The sequence below is a fragment of the Eimeria maxima genome, genomic scaffold, assembly GCF_000499605.1.
Source record: "Eimeria maxima Weybridge genomic scaffold, Emw_scaff142, whole genome shotgun sequence".
Classification (NCBI taxonomy): Eukaryota; Apicomplexa; class Conoidasida; order Eucoccidiorida; family Eimeriidae; genus Eimeria; species Eimeria maxima.
The window spans coordinates 5,325-22,069 of NW_013564384.1; the positions used below are offsets into that span (position 1 = coordinate 5,325).

General features: G+C 49.0%; 2 protein-coding genes across 2 annotated transcripts; both read right to left on the bottom strand.

Annotated features, from left to right (window-relative positions):
* Positions 1-6,293: 6,293 nt before the first annotated feature.
* EMWEY_00017130 (protein phosphatase 2C, putative) lies at positions 6,294-9,382 on the bottom strand (the record flags this gene model as incomplete). The annotated part of the gene is made up of 10 exons (XM_013479866.1): positions 6,294-6,401; positions 6,697-6,812; positions 6,985-7,128; positions 7,228-7,308; positions 7,457-7,616; positions 7,756-7,912; positions 8,066-8,207; positions 8,677-8,946; positions 9,118-9,192; positions 9,337-9,382. The coding sequence occupies 10 exons, from the start codon at positions 9,380-9,382 to the stop codon at positions 6,294-6,296; spliced, it is 1,299 nt and encodes a 432-aa protein (XP_013335320.1).
* Positions 9,383-10,802: 1,420 nt separating this feature from the next.
* EMWEY_00017140 (Chromosome III, complete sequence, related) lies at positions 10,803-15,084 on the bottom strand (the record flags this gene model as incomplete). The annotated part of the gene is made up of 14 exons (XM_013479867.1): positions 10,803-10,890; positions 11,370-11,458; positions 11,549-11,622; positions 11,780-11,829; positions 12,011-12,136; positions 12,296-12,362; positions 12,471-12,603; positions 12,890-12,940; positions 13,145-13,262; positions 13,727-13,825; positions 13,948-14,144; positions 14,400-14,512; positions 14,790-14,852; positions 14,976-15,084. 14 exons carry the CDS (start codon positions 15,082-15,084, stop codon positions 10,803-10,805), a joined length of 1,377 nt encoding a protein of 458 aa, XP_013335321.1.
* Positions 15,085-16,745: the final 1,661 nt, after the last annotated feature.

Sequence of the window (16,745 nt, forward strand, 5' to 3'; positions counted from 1 at the left end):
TACCCCGCATTTGAAAGGCAGTGTTACAACTTTTTGCGTACAGACGTAGCTAGCTGTCCAACTTGTAATTAACGCTTTTGTTTTCACCCAGTATGTTCGCAGGCAGATGTGCATGCGTTGAATAATGACACATACCAAAGTCGCCTACCCAGTCACTCGCATATCCTAAATGAGAATTGCGTAGTTCAGGTATATTACCAAGGAGACTGGAGGGTGACTCGCCACTTATTTATTGACGTTCCGTTGCTCTTCAGTGACAGAATAGTACGCGCACAGACGGCGGTGCTGCAACTTGACCTGCTTCACGCTGTTGGCCTGTTTGCACCAGAATTCGAGCTTCCAAAGTACCGTCATTGTTCCACCTGAAAGAGTTCACAGTGCGAGTAATAAAGTGGATGCAGGATAGTAACCCGAGTAAATGGGCGCTATGATTTTGAGCTTTGCGGTTCGCCCCACTTGAAACAGTTCAAGGGGCGGCGAATAAATCCTTATCCAAGGGGATTGCCGAGGTACTAGCTCGGTAACCACCAGAGAGGCCTCTGCGGCAATAACTAGCATGCGTGATATGCAATCCCGTGCTCCGCCACATAAGCACTTCGGTCGCCGAATAAAACTAATCGCGATGGAAGCTGTTCGTCGTGAGTGCAGGGAGTCCACAGAGAGTTGAACAGTTCTGTTTTCTCCAGTTGCGTTAACGTTACGTGTTAAACACCTGCTGAATACTGGGAATAACGGGCTCGGGCAGATGTCTCCCTACTTCCCAATCGGCGGACGGGGAAGGAAGACAGGCATTCCGTAGGTGAAACAATATAGGTTGTACTGCTGCTGAATTGTGGATCCAGCTTTTTATTTAGCTGGAGAATTCCCGGGGGCGTCACCGCGTAAGTGCAGTTCGAAGGTGGACAAACACATTATGCCGTAAAAGCGAGGATTTCGTATTAGGGTCCTCGGATGAGTGTGACAGGAAGCAATTGCAGGATGAAATGTAGGCCGGCAAGTGTGTCTGTACGTAGTGGAGGAAATCTGGAGAAGAATGCCTATAGAAAAAGTGCAGCCAAACAGGCTTAGGTGCAATCAACGCAGCCAAACACACCACCAATATTGGTTGCTATTAAGCTGTCCTACCTGAATCAGTTTGAACTCCGTCTCTGCTCATGCTTCTGGGTCGACAAGTATAGCATTCATCCAGCAGGCTAAACAGCTTATTGGATTTGTGATAGAAGGAATAAAGCTTCTATTGGAGTTGTTCTATGAGCATCTTTTTTCTGACCCCCACCGGGAATCGCTTCCACTAGGAACAAAAGAGGCTAGCGCGCGCAAGCCGTTGGTATACTAGATGGAACTAAAGTATAGGACTCTGCCCTCATCGATGGCCAAAAAAGAAGGCAATATCCTCATTAAAATAAAGTCTAGAGCGTTAGCAAACAAAATGGGCGACTCAACAGTGCAAGAGGTGACTCCCGGCTGCTTAACTGTGGGTAGGGAAACAAGGAGAAAGTACAGCAAATTCTAGCCCATCATCGGCCAGAAGTGGGATTTTAGTGGGGGAAGCGGGACCTTAATGTCTTGAAGTTGGGAATGTGCCCACACAAACAGCAACAAGTGCGTCGATACTCCGGGGGCGTCTTTAAGCAAGGCGCCTTAAATTTTCCTTTAAAGCCTACAAAGTAAGACAGAAACACCAGATAGTCTTGCCATCAACATGCCAGCTATTCAAAGTAGTTCTCATTCAGATTGGTGAGCCTCTTATGGGTACGTAACATCCTGTGCACTACATGCCACGGCAACCAACACAGGAATCAACCACAAGCTCTTGCCACCAACATACTGCACTGTTTCTTCTCCATGGCGTATAATGCATCACGAAGAGTTATTAGCTAGTTTTTCAGTTTTTTAAGGTGACAACATCCCAGTGAGACCTCTCTGTCCTTGCCTAAAGCCTGCTGGCCCGCCTCATTTCGCCTGCTCAGGGTCACCATGTGGTGTTTGCCGGATGCCAGCGTTTAGTCCAAGACAACAGAGACTGCCAAGTATATTTTTGTTACTCATTTTGCCTTGCCTTTGCTAAAAGAACGGTGCAGGAGTCGCGTAACAGAAGTTACTAGCAATTCCAATTGCGTACCAAGAACTGCGGTTACGCGCTCGGGGACCGGCAAAGCTGGCGCGTGCAGCAAGTAAAAAAGGCCTTGCACAGAATAAACGAGTAATGCTATCACAACTACTTCCACAGAAAGTAGTCAAATACCTGAACTGGCACGTCGGGCTGGTAGTGGCGATCCCATATCGGTTACTATGTTGTGTGAAATGGGTAGTGCAAGCGACTTCTCAACGGATCAAAGCGAGTCGTCAGGAAAAAAGCAATTGTCTTTGTTGACGAAATTGCCTGCAGTGAAAAGGACCAATGGTCCACGGGTGCGCTTCACACACTTTACACCCGAATGCTGTGTTGTATGCTCATTCATTACCCCAAACACCCTCATCATATGCTTACCGCGTCCGCTTGTGCACCAATGAGTAGGATCTTTGGCAAATTTGAGAGCAAAGATCTGGTTGGTTTGGCTATGAAAGTGCCCGTCCCCGTCATCGTGAATTGCGTCTCTAGTCTGCCGCAGAATGCAAGTACACAAGAGTTAAAACAGGTATTTCAAGGATGCTTTTTTCCACGCTTTCTGGATGTAATCGAGTGGACGCCACCCGACCTACGAGGAAGTACGCACATTATTCTCGTTTCTGCTAGCCTAGTTTACACTAGACCCAGCGTGGTTTATGAGCGGATTATGCGCGCATTGTAAGTTCTGCATTCTCTCCATCAGTATTTGTATGGTTTATGCCAAGCATCCAGTCGCTAGGCTAAGTCCTTGCAGCATTACGACGCTGCATCTCGCAGATGGTTGACAGACGTACCGCGAACAGGAAGCCAAGAGGAGGAAGGATACGCATCAATAGCAACAATCATTGGCTACAGCAAAACACTTCTACTGGTGAGAGGGAAACCTCCGATTCGACTGAGCTTCCACATTCCAACCGGCGTTGCAGAAATACACCCAGCTGCAGCATGCTTGAGCTCACGCGCTTTGCGGAGGACGAATTTGCTCGGCGCATCATTCTTTTATGGGGAAAGTTGGGCAGGACGTTTTTGCGTGAGTCTATTCCTGGTTGACTCATTGCCATTACAGGAGCCATCGCGAAACTGGATCATCGTTAGTGGACTTTCCGTGGGGTTTTGTAATCCCCGGAGGTCGATTCAGAGAAGTGTATTACTGGTGCGCCTTTGTATTATGCACACAAAGTAAATAAGGGAAGCATTCCAGGCTAAAATGCTGCTGGCATGAAACAGCATGCGTTGGGCTTCTTCTCTGGAGTACGCGCATTTTCCTTGCAGGCTCTCCTATTGGATAATTCGAGACCTTTTATACAGCGGCATGGTTTCCACAGCTCGAGGCATCATCCTCAACATCTCAGACCTTATTAGAAGATTTGGATTCATTCAAAGTACGGATAGGGCCAGTTTGGTATGTACATCGTCCGTAGTCTTCGTTCACTCCCAAGTAACCACAGACAGACGCGTCCATTCCGGCCTTCTCGCTGTGTCAGACGCAACGCGCTCGTACTACCTTACCCGGAGCCAGCCTCCAGTCTTCAGCATGATGCTGTCGGTGTATCATGCCTTCACTGGATATCTTGAGGTGAGCGTTATGATTTGTACGCGGGAGAGCATGCGACATCATGCAGAGTCGAGAAGTTTTGACCATTTGAGAACTATGCGAAGCTGATCCGCAACACCTACATGGATGCACAGCATGAATATTTGCATTGGGTCGAAGGTGCCTCCCGTCAAGTACGCGTAACTCTAGGTAAGTAGATCATTAAAACCTGGGACATATATACTGTGACCTCGTTTCTGTCAATTATCTGTGCCATTCAGCATGCATCCAAGGGCATACGCTGGTGCCTTCGGCGGTACTGTAAGTAGGCTTCAGCGTGCAGCCCGCGTCGAGATGCTTATTGGGGAGAGACATTGGGCTGGAGTTGCATGCTTCAGCACTTTTTAAGCTTTGCGCACATATGCAGGCTGTTTTCCGATGGGAAAGACTTCTTCTTGAGCCGTTATCTCGGCCGTGTCTCACAACCACGAACAGATTCGTGGTAATACGATGCTCTGGTAGTAGGAGGTGTAGATAAAAAAGCGAAGGGTGGCTCTGATGAATTCAACGACAAAGTTCGAGCATGCATAATACGAAGCATCCGAGCAGCTGCTGAGTCGGTTCGCTTACCGTGGATTGCCTCTCCGTGTGGCCAGCCACCGAATAGATTGGTAGGCATATCATCACGTAAAGTACTACCCTCGTTGTCCGATTATAGGTGTACGGTGCGCAGGGTTGGGACTTCTGCTCCCGTTGGGTTCCACACGACATGGCCGCTTGTAAAGAAGGGGTGACGCCGAACATGCGTACCGAGGCATTCCTCCCAGTGGATCTTAACAGGCTTGTTGTGGACTGTCTGCTGCATACAGTAACGTTTATAACTCTTCCGGGTATAGAGCAAGAGGAAAAACGATGGAAGAATTAGTGCCGTCGGAAGGACTCTTGCAACGCGCAGAATGGGTGTGCTGCTGGCGTTGCCGTTGCTTGTGAGAAGCTTCACCATGCTGAACTGTACCTCTTTTTCTTCGGGAACGTTCTTAGTCGGTCAAATGCACAATACAAAGGTCGCCGAACGCCTGCAGTTCCTTTTCAGTTGCGCGAATGAGCGCAGAGAGGCCATGCTGAAGCTGCTGTGGAATGAAGAAGGTAGCGGTAGTTTGTCGTCGCCCACGAGACAGGGACCTTGAGTACTTATGAGCAGGTTAGAATCTGCAGAAACCCACAGAAAGGTTCCGTTTGGGCGTTTTGGGAGGAATTCCTGAGCCTCGAATTGCGGTATGGGAGTTTGCTTGTCTTCGACCACGGCTAAGAATCGTTGACTTTGTGTGTAGGCCGGGCTCCCAAATTTTGCAGGTTAGACTTTGACACATCTAGGGGCTTACACCCTAGAAGAGTGGCTTCCGCTGGAGTTGCAGCCCTCCTAATGCAGCCCCATTCTCCTGTAAACTTGCAAACATGCCGTCTCTTTGCCCACAACCGCAGCAGCCGTGGCGATAAAAGTACTTGCACATGCGTCAACCTGACTATCGCTGAATGCTACTGCAGCCCGAAGAGAGCATCTCTTATCAGCAAACTTCCTCGTTGAAGACTCAGAACTGTGGAACGCTTGGGGGTTGTCAGCGAGCTGTGTACTTATCTCTTTTGTCCTCCAGTTGCCCCGTGTGGCTGTGCACCATGGTCCACATTGCATGATTCTGGTTTGCCGTCAATTATATTTTCAGACAACCCAAACCGAAACTGGGCAGCAATGGGATGGAGCCAACTGCTGGCCCCCGCTTATACAGATGGCAGTAGAAGAGATCGCCGAACTTGGAAATCAAGATACAGTGGAGGCCGTGAGAAACATGACGGACAGGTATATTTTGAGCTGCATGCAAGTGAGTTGCTGATCACTGTCCAAGCACATGGATTCTTCAGTGGTCCCCTATTCCGAGGATACTGCTTAGGCATTAAGCTGTTGAGCTTTCTGCAACACTTGGGGACTGTAGTGATTGTTGCATCCTTAAGGTTATGCCAGGAGTTAATGCTCAAGTGCATTCCCCACAAATCCCGACTTGGCATGTGTTCGACATAAGGCTTACAAGAGATTAGGAACATTACGGGAAAAGTCATACAGTTCGACCGCTGGATTATGCGGTGTACGAGGAGGTTACAAGCATCAGACAGGCTTTGTGTGGAGCATCGGTGTTGCTCTTGAGCTGCTGTTTGTCACGAGAGCGTCATTTTGTGCAAAAGAAGTACAGCAAAGGCGCCGCAGGATCAGCATCCTTCAAGCAGGTCATTCAAGCCGCACAGGACAGTTGAGGCTTCAAAGCCCATAAAGCCCTAAGAGCCATTGTGTGCAACCGGCTGAAGAACCCATTTTGGTTGAAGCGGATGAATTTGCGTAGATAAGAACCCAGTTGGAGGAATGAGCAGTTGTGAGATATCCATCGGATGCCTCATTTGTTCTAGCCTGCAGAGACTGTGTTTGAGCATGTGGATAGACTTACAGCCTGGGTGTTTGACCATCAGACAACTGGGCAATACGGCGAAGGCTCTATAAGAAACATTCCCATAGAACTGTATGTATCTATTTTGGGCTGATTTCTTTTCTGTAGTACCTCAATTCTGGCTGCATTCACCAGAGAATTTGTTGCCCAGTACGCTTCAGCATAGTTTTAGGAAGAGTACAGTCATGTCGTCTGCGAAGATTTGCTCCTCGTTGATCCATCGGCGCCACGACTCACGAGCCAGTTCTTCTGGGGCTGTTCTCCACTGGACAGCAAACACACAGAACGCATCTGCACTAATTCAGGCATAACTATCTGTATAGAGCAGAAGGAAATATCAGCTTGACTGTATTTGGCTCAGAAAAAGAATAGGGTGCAAGACTCCACTGTTTATCCACCGTATGGCTCGTCGTATGCTCAGTACATTGAAGCTAGAAATTTGAGCCAATTATTTCACTGATACTAGCCTTAATGTAGTGAAAGAGCCACGTCATTATACTAGACAAGGATATAGTATACACTGTGGTCTTCGTGCCCCGTAAGCGAGTGCGCTCGTTCACTTCTTGCTGCTCGGCCGAATTGGCTATTTCAACTGCCTCTTGTGATGAAAGGACGTTCCAGACACCGTCAGTACATAATAGGAGGAACTTGTCGCGCTTGGCGTCGATTTTGTATTCTGAAACAGAGCAAAGAATGAATACATCGGGTGTGACCTCCACGAAGCGGAGAATATGATGCTGATCTCTTTACAAATTGCAGTCCTCCCCTCTGAGGTAGGAAGAGATCAATTTGCTCTCGAAGTGTATACATGCGGCTTGACAAAGGGAAAGTGGTAGGAACAGGCTTGCCCCTTATCTCGGGCAGAGATATGACACCTGCACCCCCTGCTAGTGTGTCGCCAATGGACCGAGCTACGGCCAGTCCAGGCAAGCATCCGCTCGTCAAGAAAATGCGATGGAGACCATCACCACCTAGGGCCCTAACCTGTCCTCCTGCAAGCATGAGATGAAGGAGTATAAACTGAGCATTGCGGAGCGGCTAAGTAGTGAGGGGTTTGTTGGGTGGGTGACGTCTAAAGAGAGCTGCATTACCAGCTTTAACGATCCGTCGTAGTTCTTTATTGTTGGTTGGAGTGTGGTCCACAGTGAGGTCTACCGCGCGAACCCCACAACCTGCATGGAGACACCAACAATGGAAACGTGCCAAGGCTATTTCAGACTGGTGAATGCGCGAGTACTATCAGCAATGTATATACCTCCTCACTGCCGATGATCAGTGCTCCGACCACACAGAAAAATGGGAATTACCCAACGTCCCTACCATATCTGTTCATCTTGCAGAGCACAGCTCTGCTATTACCGACGTGAGCAGTGAACAGCTTGTTTTGTTTTCTCAGGTATACTAGAACGGTGACGGTAGTGCCGCTAAACTTGCTGTCCAATCTAAAGGAGTCACACTTCGATTGCAAGTTGCTGTGGGCCTGCGCAAAGTAGAGGCATAACCACTATTCACAATGTACGCTTATCTTCACTACGGGTTCCACGTCTACCCCTAGGCTCACGCGCTCAATATGAACGAAGCCAGCGGCGCTGTGCCGCAGTTGCCACGTGCAACCCCACCTTCAGAAAAGCCTCCTGAAGTACACTTTTTGATCGAATTGGCAGATCTGGATTGTCAGTAGTTAGTCTGAGTAAGTCTTGCTGTACGACATGGCAGATCTCGTGGCCAAATGGGCCATGCCCGTCAAGGACACAGCAGACTGTACATCCCCTTACACTGCATATTAGCATACAGATAAGGCAGACACAACAATCCCAGATGCAATCAGTCCGCGAAAAGGGTTTGAGTGGTGGGCTAACACTGTGATGCACTGAATTCCGTCTGCTTGCAACCAGTAAACCTGCGAGGGTAGAACGAAGTTGCACTCACTGTGAAACAAAGAACCCGTCATTGTTCGGGCAGGTTGGCTTGTAACCCTTTTTACATACGACGCTGACCCCGATCTTTTCAAGCGCAACGGGTGAATCGGCTCCTGTAATCTGAACTGCCTTCTCCTGAAGAAGTCCAGCATCTGCGGAGCTTTCGGATAAAAGCATAACTGTTGATTTTAAGCTAACATATACGCATCTAAGCTGCAAGTGGTATCCAGCACTCTCTACTATTAAACGAAGCACTCAGTACACGTTGTAAGAAGACGACTTGCCATCGTCTTGGCTTCTTGTTGTGCCGCAAGTGCCTCCAATACCTACGCACCGCTTTGGACCCTTTGAAGCAATATGGTGCCTGACGGCAGATCATGCGTACCTCGAAGTTGAACTGAGGAAGGTCAGGAGATATTGTCGAAACGCAAAGGATTTTGGTCTGCCCGGTTTTTAACGTTGGCGAGATGCTCCACGGTGCTAGCGGTGAGTTTCGCTGTGGATACAACGGCAGCATGCATGTTGGCGATTTTCGCAGCTCTCTCCACTTCGAATAGTCAATTCTACAACATTTTTGAACAGTATAAGCCCCTCCTCTCTCTTCACGCTGGTATGGGTTACCGCTACTGCGAGTACTTTCTGGTGATGCTCCGGCATCCGTAGTGCCCGCGACGCGTAGACTTGAAGGCTTGGAGGCATTTGAGAGACCCGGTTGAGAGCTTTCTTTGGAGCCTACGCTACCGCCACCTGGAGTGCCTAGTATCCATGGAGAAACTCCTTCCGTCACGTTCAACTTTATGCTTGACTCGAAAGTAACGTTCTTGGGCCGGTAGAACCGGCCTAGAAGGCTGGGGTGAACTGTCTCGGCTAAATAGGGTTGAGACTCTGGAACTGTCAAAGTTTGGAATCCACACACTCCAACACTCATTAATTGTGAGAGCACCCGATGCTGGTGCAGTGGAAGCGGAAACGCCTTTGAACCCTCTGAGACCGTGCTCCGCCTGCTCCGGCAACCCTGAGACGAAGTTGCTTGAGCGGAAGCAGGGTTTCTGTCCGTATTACACTTGTCACTTGGCCTCGCCACCTCTCTTGGCTCCGTATTCTCCGTGCTACCCCCAAGCGTGTCATCGCCAGCGTCTAAAAAGTTTACACCGGGTCACATAGGTAGAGCAACGTGAGTGCAATGAGCTGCATGCCCTGCTTGCTTAAATTTAGGTGCATATTGCTGATGGGGTCGAGTCTTTTACTGGACATTGTGCAACTGACCTAGTGGCGACGTACCTAGACCACGAGCTCCGCTGAGTTGCTTTGCACCGCAGGCCCCCATAGGGTCCAATGAAGCGAGTTCCAGCAAGCTGGCGTACCAATGTACATAGGCCGACGTAGGGCCCTCTAACGCCACGCATTTAGCCTCTATAACTGATCCTCAGCCTGCGTCATAGATGGTCGGTGGAAGTTGCTTCCAGAACGCTGTTTCTAGTGTTGGACAAAAAGGGCAACTGATGGGCCACTCCTGCTCCAAGGGGAGCAGTTGACCGAAGCCTAGTTGGGTAAAGCTGCTGCAGGGGAGCTATAAATATCCTCAACTTCGCCTTCGAAATGACGTAAATGCGGTGACTGCAAGAGGTCAATTTCCCGTCAACTAGAGATGCTGAAAGCCTATCTGTCTAGTCTTCCGCTGTTGCACGTGGGTGATCTATAGGAAACTCTGCAGGCAACCGACCAAAACGTTCCCACAGCCGATAATGGACTTACTAATGCAGCAGAATTACTCAAATATGCTAGCTTTTGCCAATGAACGGGCAAAGTGGTACGTGTGGCATTGGCGACTGCCGGAGTAGCGGGTCACTGCAAGGTGGCGACACGCTCAACAGCGAAGTCTAATCGGGTTTTAGAAACCAAAACAATTAAAGAGTCATATTCAGTAAGCAGAAAAAAAGTACACAGTCTTCCACTTGAATGGTCTTCAGTTCCGAATATGCTGGGGTGGTGGTACCACTTCAACCGACGACCACCAGCGCACTGGTTGGCAAGTGGATAATGCCCCCAGCAATGTAATGTTGGCCAGAAAGAGGTCTTTCACGCTGCGAAGTCTCTTTTTTTGCTAATTTACTTAGAAGGAATCCAAGCCTGAAAATGACTGCCGGTGGTCTGGTCAATTCATATTGCAGGGAAGCCCCAACCTGAAGTTGCATCCTTTCGGCTAAACAAACTATGCAAACAGACACTTGTTTTATTATTGCAAATAGGAAGCTCTTTGGTAGATTTCAGCATAACTCCTCCAGCAACGGCTTCGGGCGACACGAGCATCTGCACACTTCCCTAACTGCTAATACTGAGGGCCAAAAAGCTCATCTCCCCTACATCACTACTTCCTGGTACGAAGACAACTAACTAGGAAGGTTGATACAGACTGCAACCTAGTCGGACCAATGAGAGCTTTGCTTCCAACCGGGCGCCGTACGGACTTCGGAGCAATGGAGCGTGTACTGCTGACTGGGCAGCAAAATACTGGCTTGCGTCCAAATCTGCTGGTCGTACATGCGTAGTGCAACACGCAAGGGCAGTGAGGTGCCCTGAAGCAACTTTCCGAAACGTGTAGTAGTCGCAGAGTATAAACTACCCAACAATACTCCGACTCCCTGGAAGCTTAGTAATTCACCGCCGGGTTGAAAATATGCAATAAAAAAAAAGGCTAGAGGAAACGACTAATGCAATAAACAGAACAAAGCACCCCCCAGCTTTGGTCAAGAAATTTCACCTGCGCGCTGCACCCCTTTGTCCCAGAGGACCGCTGGGTGGTGGCGGAAATCATCAAGCGCGAAACCCTGAAAGCTGATACAGGATACAGTACTGCAGGACAGATTGAGCTTTTGCTTAACCGCGCGACAGGTTCTGAAGGCATCGTTTGCATGCTCGCGGGCGAAGACTGCCTTTTGTGTTTCCCTTTTCATATAGGAGTTAGGTCTCGTGAATATGTATTGTTCTGCATTTGGTTCCATCACCAAGCAAACGAAACATTTTGAGCCCGGTTGATTTATCAGCCATTTAAGGTGGCGCTACTTCTTCTTTGAAAGCCGCATAGCCAGTGGCTTTTGCGTCGTGAGGGATCTGATGTATTTTAACCCCCTACAGAAGACCGAATTCCTCGTCTTTGTGTACCTTGTCATCCCCGGCGCCCTACACCGCAGGGTTAGCACGCATAAACCCCAGATATACTTCAGGGCACTTATCCACACCTCCAAAGAAACTCAAAAACATTAAGTTCTATTCAACGGCACACGAGGCGCTCTTTCCATGAATCACAATCTTACCTGAAGACTGGAAAAGCTTCATCCAGCTTGCGGGCGTACGTCGCGCTGGGCGGGAGGTGATTGTAGACTTCAACCAGAGTGTTGATCGCCTAATGCCATCCGCAGCAGGAATGAAAGCCATGACAGTCACAAGTGCGACTAATTCCGCATTACCACCTGTTAGCTTTCCCTGTACTCACTTTCACTTTATCCTTGAAGTCCCAACCTGGCGACCGTTCAAGAACGCGAATAGCATGTGCAACTATAGCGCGATCTGCAGAACGCGCAACCACGCGATCACGGGCACGGCGGTGTATTGAGACATCTTACCAAAAGCTTCACCATTCCGGCAATTGGTACTGAGCAATCCAGACAAACTTCACAAATAATTTATTACGAGTAGCTATATTCCAAATAATGTGAAGCCTGACATTTCGGATCCTTCGGCAGCGTGTGCGCCACTCGCTGCAGCGTGGGATACCTGAGCGCAGCAGTCCACCCATCTCAGAACGCATGTTCTAGCTTAACTCTGGTTTGTTGACAGCAAATGCGTTATCTTTTCCCCCTCCACTCATCGGCGAGCCACATCGTTGCACAAAGAACTGTTCCTGTCTAGCAAACGGTTGAATGCTCGACCATCGAGCATCCACTTTTCAGCCTACCGAATCATCCTGAGCTCCTTGTCCGTACCGCACTGCTCTTGCCCCATCTTAATGGAGCCTACAGTACCAGTTGGAACGGCCGACACAAAGCCGAAGTGGTTCCGAAAGGGATGTAATTCGTGCTTCCTGCCACACCAGTGCATTTAAACAACGCAAAATAATTATCGACGGGCCTCAACCACCTGTGCAAGGAAGGGGTAGGCAGCATATAATGAAAATAATTACGGCAGAAGTTAATAAGGAGGGAAGGCGATGCCCTTCGAAGCGTGTGCACTGTGGACTCACATGTCGGAGCGCTGATTCTCCTCCAGGCTCCCCAGGAGTACGTCCAATTCTGCATGTGACCAACAGTCTACGCGATTGCACTGGTCTCGTCAACTGCCTAGATATAGTAAATCTGCTTCAGGGGCATACAGACAGGGACGGGGAAATATCACGAACAACACATGCACCTGCATACCGCAGTGAGCAGCATCGACGGCTCTGAACATTGCATTGACCTTCTGCTGCAAGCGCGTGCGCTTGTCGAAGTTGTAGTTCGTCAGGCCGTGAAATGCAGCCAAGGGCTCAATGACCTCTGGAGGAAGTTTCGCCTGACAAGCGCACCAGCCCAGACAAGCTCATTGCAAAGTCCAGAGTAGATTGGCGCGATTGAATAGATTGGCGCAACTGATGGCAAATATTCCGGGCACACAGCAGCAATTTAGAGCCAAAGCTACCTTCATGGCAGTGGCCAGCATTGCATTGGGGACCTGCCGCGTGCCAAACAATTACCCAACCCTAAATACTAATCACTGAGCCCCCTAGGGCCTGTGGCATACAACATTAACAGCAGTAGCATCCACTCGCCACGTCCAAATACCGCTGTTGAGAACTCACACGAAGTCGTAGCTTCACCAGGTCAGGGCGCCTATCCAAATACTCGTCAATCTGAAATCAAAATCATGACCATTAAGGCGAGGGTTCTAAAAAACTGATCCACATGTCATCAAATCTAAAAAGACAAAGCGCAGTATGCATGAATTAGGATTGCGTTCACACTGGAATTATCTGGTCGCAGAAGCCATAAGGAACACCCTAGCTTCCGGGAAACCTCCATCAGAAGGCCTGTTGATGAATCCGGGAACGACTAACCATCGATTCGTCAAGCGCATTTCGTGTTCCGCGTTCCTCCAGCAGCCTCTTGATTGCCTCTCGCTTCAACATGTAGGGATTATCAAAGTCCGTGAACTCATTCACAAGCGTGGGACGACTGTAGCAGTTAATACACAAGTTTCACCAGCCCGTGACTCCCATGGAATAGCCAAATATAAATGCGTGCAGGCCCAAAGTGTTGATTAGTTCATATCTGCTTGTCAAGGCCCAAGGGGCTATGGTAACTGCACCAACAGAGCCATTTGCACAGCGATATACAGGGAATAAATGCATGCGCAAATTTAACTCAGATGAGCTTGCCTTTGGTCCATAAGATCATGCCGAACAGCTTGTGCCAGTATGTCCACAAACCGGTCACTCAGATGATCCTAAAGATGAGAAGATGGGACCGCACACTGGACCGGGAAATAAGCTTGGGAACTCGCAGTGCAGCTCCACAGCTCATTTCGACGACTGTTTGTAACGCCGAGTGACGCTCATGTAAATTCATTTCTCGGCTCCAGCATATGTCCCCTAATCGGCTATCGTGGACTGTTGTGGGTGCTCACAGGAAGGCCCCACTGTTCATCAAGCTTCGCGCAAACTTCCTGGTACACTTCGGCCTTGTAAACATCTTCAATTAAACTGACGGTTTGCGCTTCTTCTGTGAAGTTTGCGGTCCTAAACATTTAATTATATGAAAACAGGGCATTGAAGGTGTGTTGCTCTCGAAAACTGCGCCAGACGACAAGCAACGTGCAATTCCTGTCTGCTTCCGTCCATGGGAGGATTTAACTGCTTACACTATTGCAGGTGTCTGCTCCTCTGACTGTTGAACCCGCTTAACTTTCTGCTTGCGTCGGCGCAAGTGTGCGGGCCTATGTATATCTCTCAGCCGCAGCATCCGCTCCAGATGTTCTTCTCGTTTCCGTTTGTCTGCCTCCCAGGATTGCAGCCGGTCGTCCATGCCTTCCGCGCGAAAAGCTCGCCAGTCCATCATCTGAAGTACAGCTAAAAGGGCAAATGGGATCGATGAATAGCGCAGCGCTGCACATGGTGGAGAGGCGGCTGCTGCCATACTTACGGAAGCCATTCGCCAATTCCTGGGGACTTTACCAATTTTTTACACAAGTTACAAAGCCTTTAGGTCAATTTGCAAAACCAAGCTCCCAGCCTTTTCTAAACGCAAGCTGTAATGAGAGAAATATCAAACTACGTAAAAGTAATGCAGTTCAACAGGGTTTTGTCAACCTACCAAGCTCCTGCCCGCCTTTGCATGCTCTTCACAAAGTTGCAAGCAATCTTCAGGCCGAAGCATCCGGTAACGTTGCAATAGGCGCCTCACGCGCATTTGCTCTGCGTCTTTCTCTGCAAGTAATTACAGTATAATGCCCCAGTTTCCCAGCTGTTTAAGGAGAGCAAGATGTCGTTGTTTTCGCCAATTCCTTTTGGAAAGGCAGGCTCCCCTTCGCATGCATTCCACGCACATGAAAGGAAGCTACAATCCAAAGGCGCAAAAACAGAACATACAGGATACACTACAGAAACCAGAAACGGCGGGCAAGAACCTGCCTCGATGCAGCAGCATATGCCATTGCAGGTTAATTGCCTCTCCTGAAAAGAAAGAACAGCCCTTGAACCTCACCAGATTTCCTCCCAGCACAGCACTGTTCTGGAACTCCTGCCGTCGTAGAGAACCTCCGCAAGTCTGTGCAATGCAAGAACCTGGATGCAGTGCATGGGCCGCCCCAAGACACTTCCATGCGCGAAGAGCTCCCCAACAGCGCATGGGGATATTCATGGCATGCAGAATTCGCCTGGAGCTGCTTACTCACGTTCACCACACAAGACAAGCAGCGAACAGCATGCAAAAATCCCACGTAAGTCCGGTGCAAACTGAGCGAGGCGACTGAAGCGCTGTGAGCGCGGATGGTGGCCATCTTTCATTCTTTCTAATAATATATATCTTTCTGTTGCTAATATAATGCGATGTTCGAGTTCTTCCTAAGATGTGTGGAAAGTGAGTAGGAATTCCCGAACAGGTGCCGCTGGAGTTAGCACACCCCCGAGAAGCCGGTCATCCCAGGACGCAGTATAACCCACTCTATTGCTGGTAATTCAGAGGCAGTTAAAAAAGCAGTATAAAGTCGTACGCCCCACTTAAGAGGAGTATAAGATATTCATGTTTTACATTCGGGCAACAGCTGACTCCGAGTCATCACCGCATGCAGCAACGTCGAAGCAAGTGGCAGTTTCTCAAAGTTTGTACAGGCGACTCTTTCAGATATTATAATATGTGACAAGTAACAGAAGTTCATTCTCTCTGTGCAACTTAGAACACCTTGGATTACTTGGTAATGCCGTCGTCGTGTGGGCGGCGATTTGACTGTTGACGAAAGTAGTCGATACTTTCAACACATGTCTACCACTCCGGGGGAAAGTGAACGCCTGCGCATAATAAAGAGGCATTGTAAAGGGAGCTGTTGAGTGCATTTAGCTACACTAGTGACTCTGCATTCGTAGTTCAATTTTCTAGTGTATGTACTTATGTGGGACCACAAGCACATTCGCTTTTCACGGGAAAATTTGACGACCTTTGAGGAACGAGCGGTTAATCCACCTATCCACTGCTCACTTTATAAGAAATGCCCCGCTGTTCCCTTGTTCACCTTTTTCTGGTTCTGTTGGGCATTCTGCATTCGGAGCCACAGTGTGGCATCGCACGGGGAGAAGTGCCGGAGTCTTCCCAAGAACGGTTGCCAACAGATTATTCGGGGAACAGTCTGCTCGATTCATTTTATAAACTGGTTGGCGATTCTCAAGATCGCAGCAGCTTGTCAAGTTTCTCGGATCAGCTTGCTGCAGCCGTGTTGAGCGTTCTGCATAACCTCTCCTCTTCGCGTACGTTTTGCTTCTCACATAGAGTGCATGTAACCAGTATAACTTTCTCGTCCAGTTGTGCGAGAAAAGATCGCAGCGGAAATCGACGCTGCCTCGCGCAACGAATCGCTTGACAACCCAGACCTGGATAACTGCCCTCAGCGGAACTACTCTCGGCTGTGTAAGGCATCCCACACTGGCTTGCAGCTCCACAATGCACATGGGCTGTATAACTTTTCTACTTTAAATACAGGCCCTGGCGGCTGGTACGAAACAGGGGATGGGAAAAGTTGCAAGGCAAGCCGCATAACTATGTGACAGAGTCCTCTTCGGGTGCCAAAGCATACACTTTCAGGCTCCACGCGAGTACACAGGTGTTATCCTTGAGCTCACTGCAATGACGATTTTCGTTACTATGACTTTCAGGCCCTTGTGATCGAACAGCTGATTTTTCAGGTAATCGCTTACCCGCGGGAACATACTATGTTCTCGTAAACGATGCTGTTCGTCAGATGCCACACCCCTGTCCAAAAAGAGCTTTTCTGGGCGCTGTGAAGTATCGTGTACGTAAAACACCGACAATTGATGCCGAGATGGTACTATATCAACGTGTCAGGGCCATGCGACCCCACATGTGAAGAAGACTACAGGTGGGATAGATGCTTGGATGAACGACACAAGAGCATGCTCGTCCGAGCACACAGGTTTCTGCCCCAGCTAC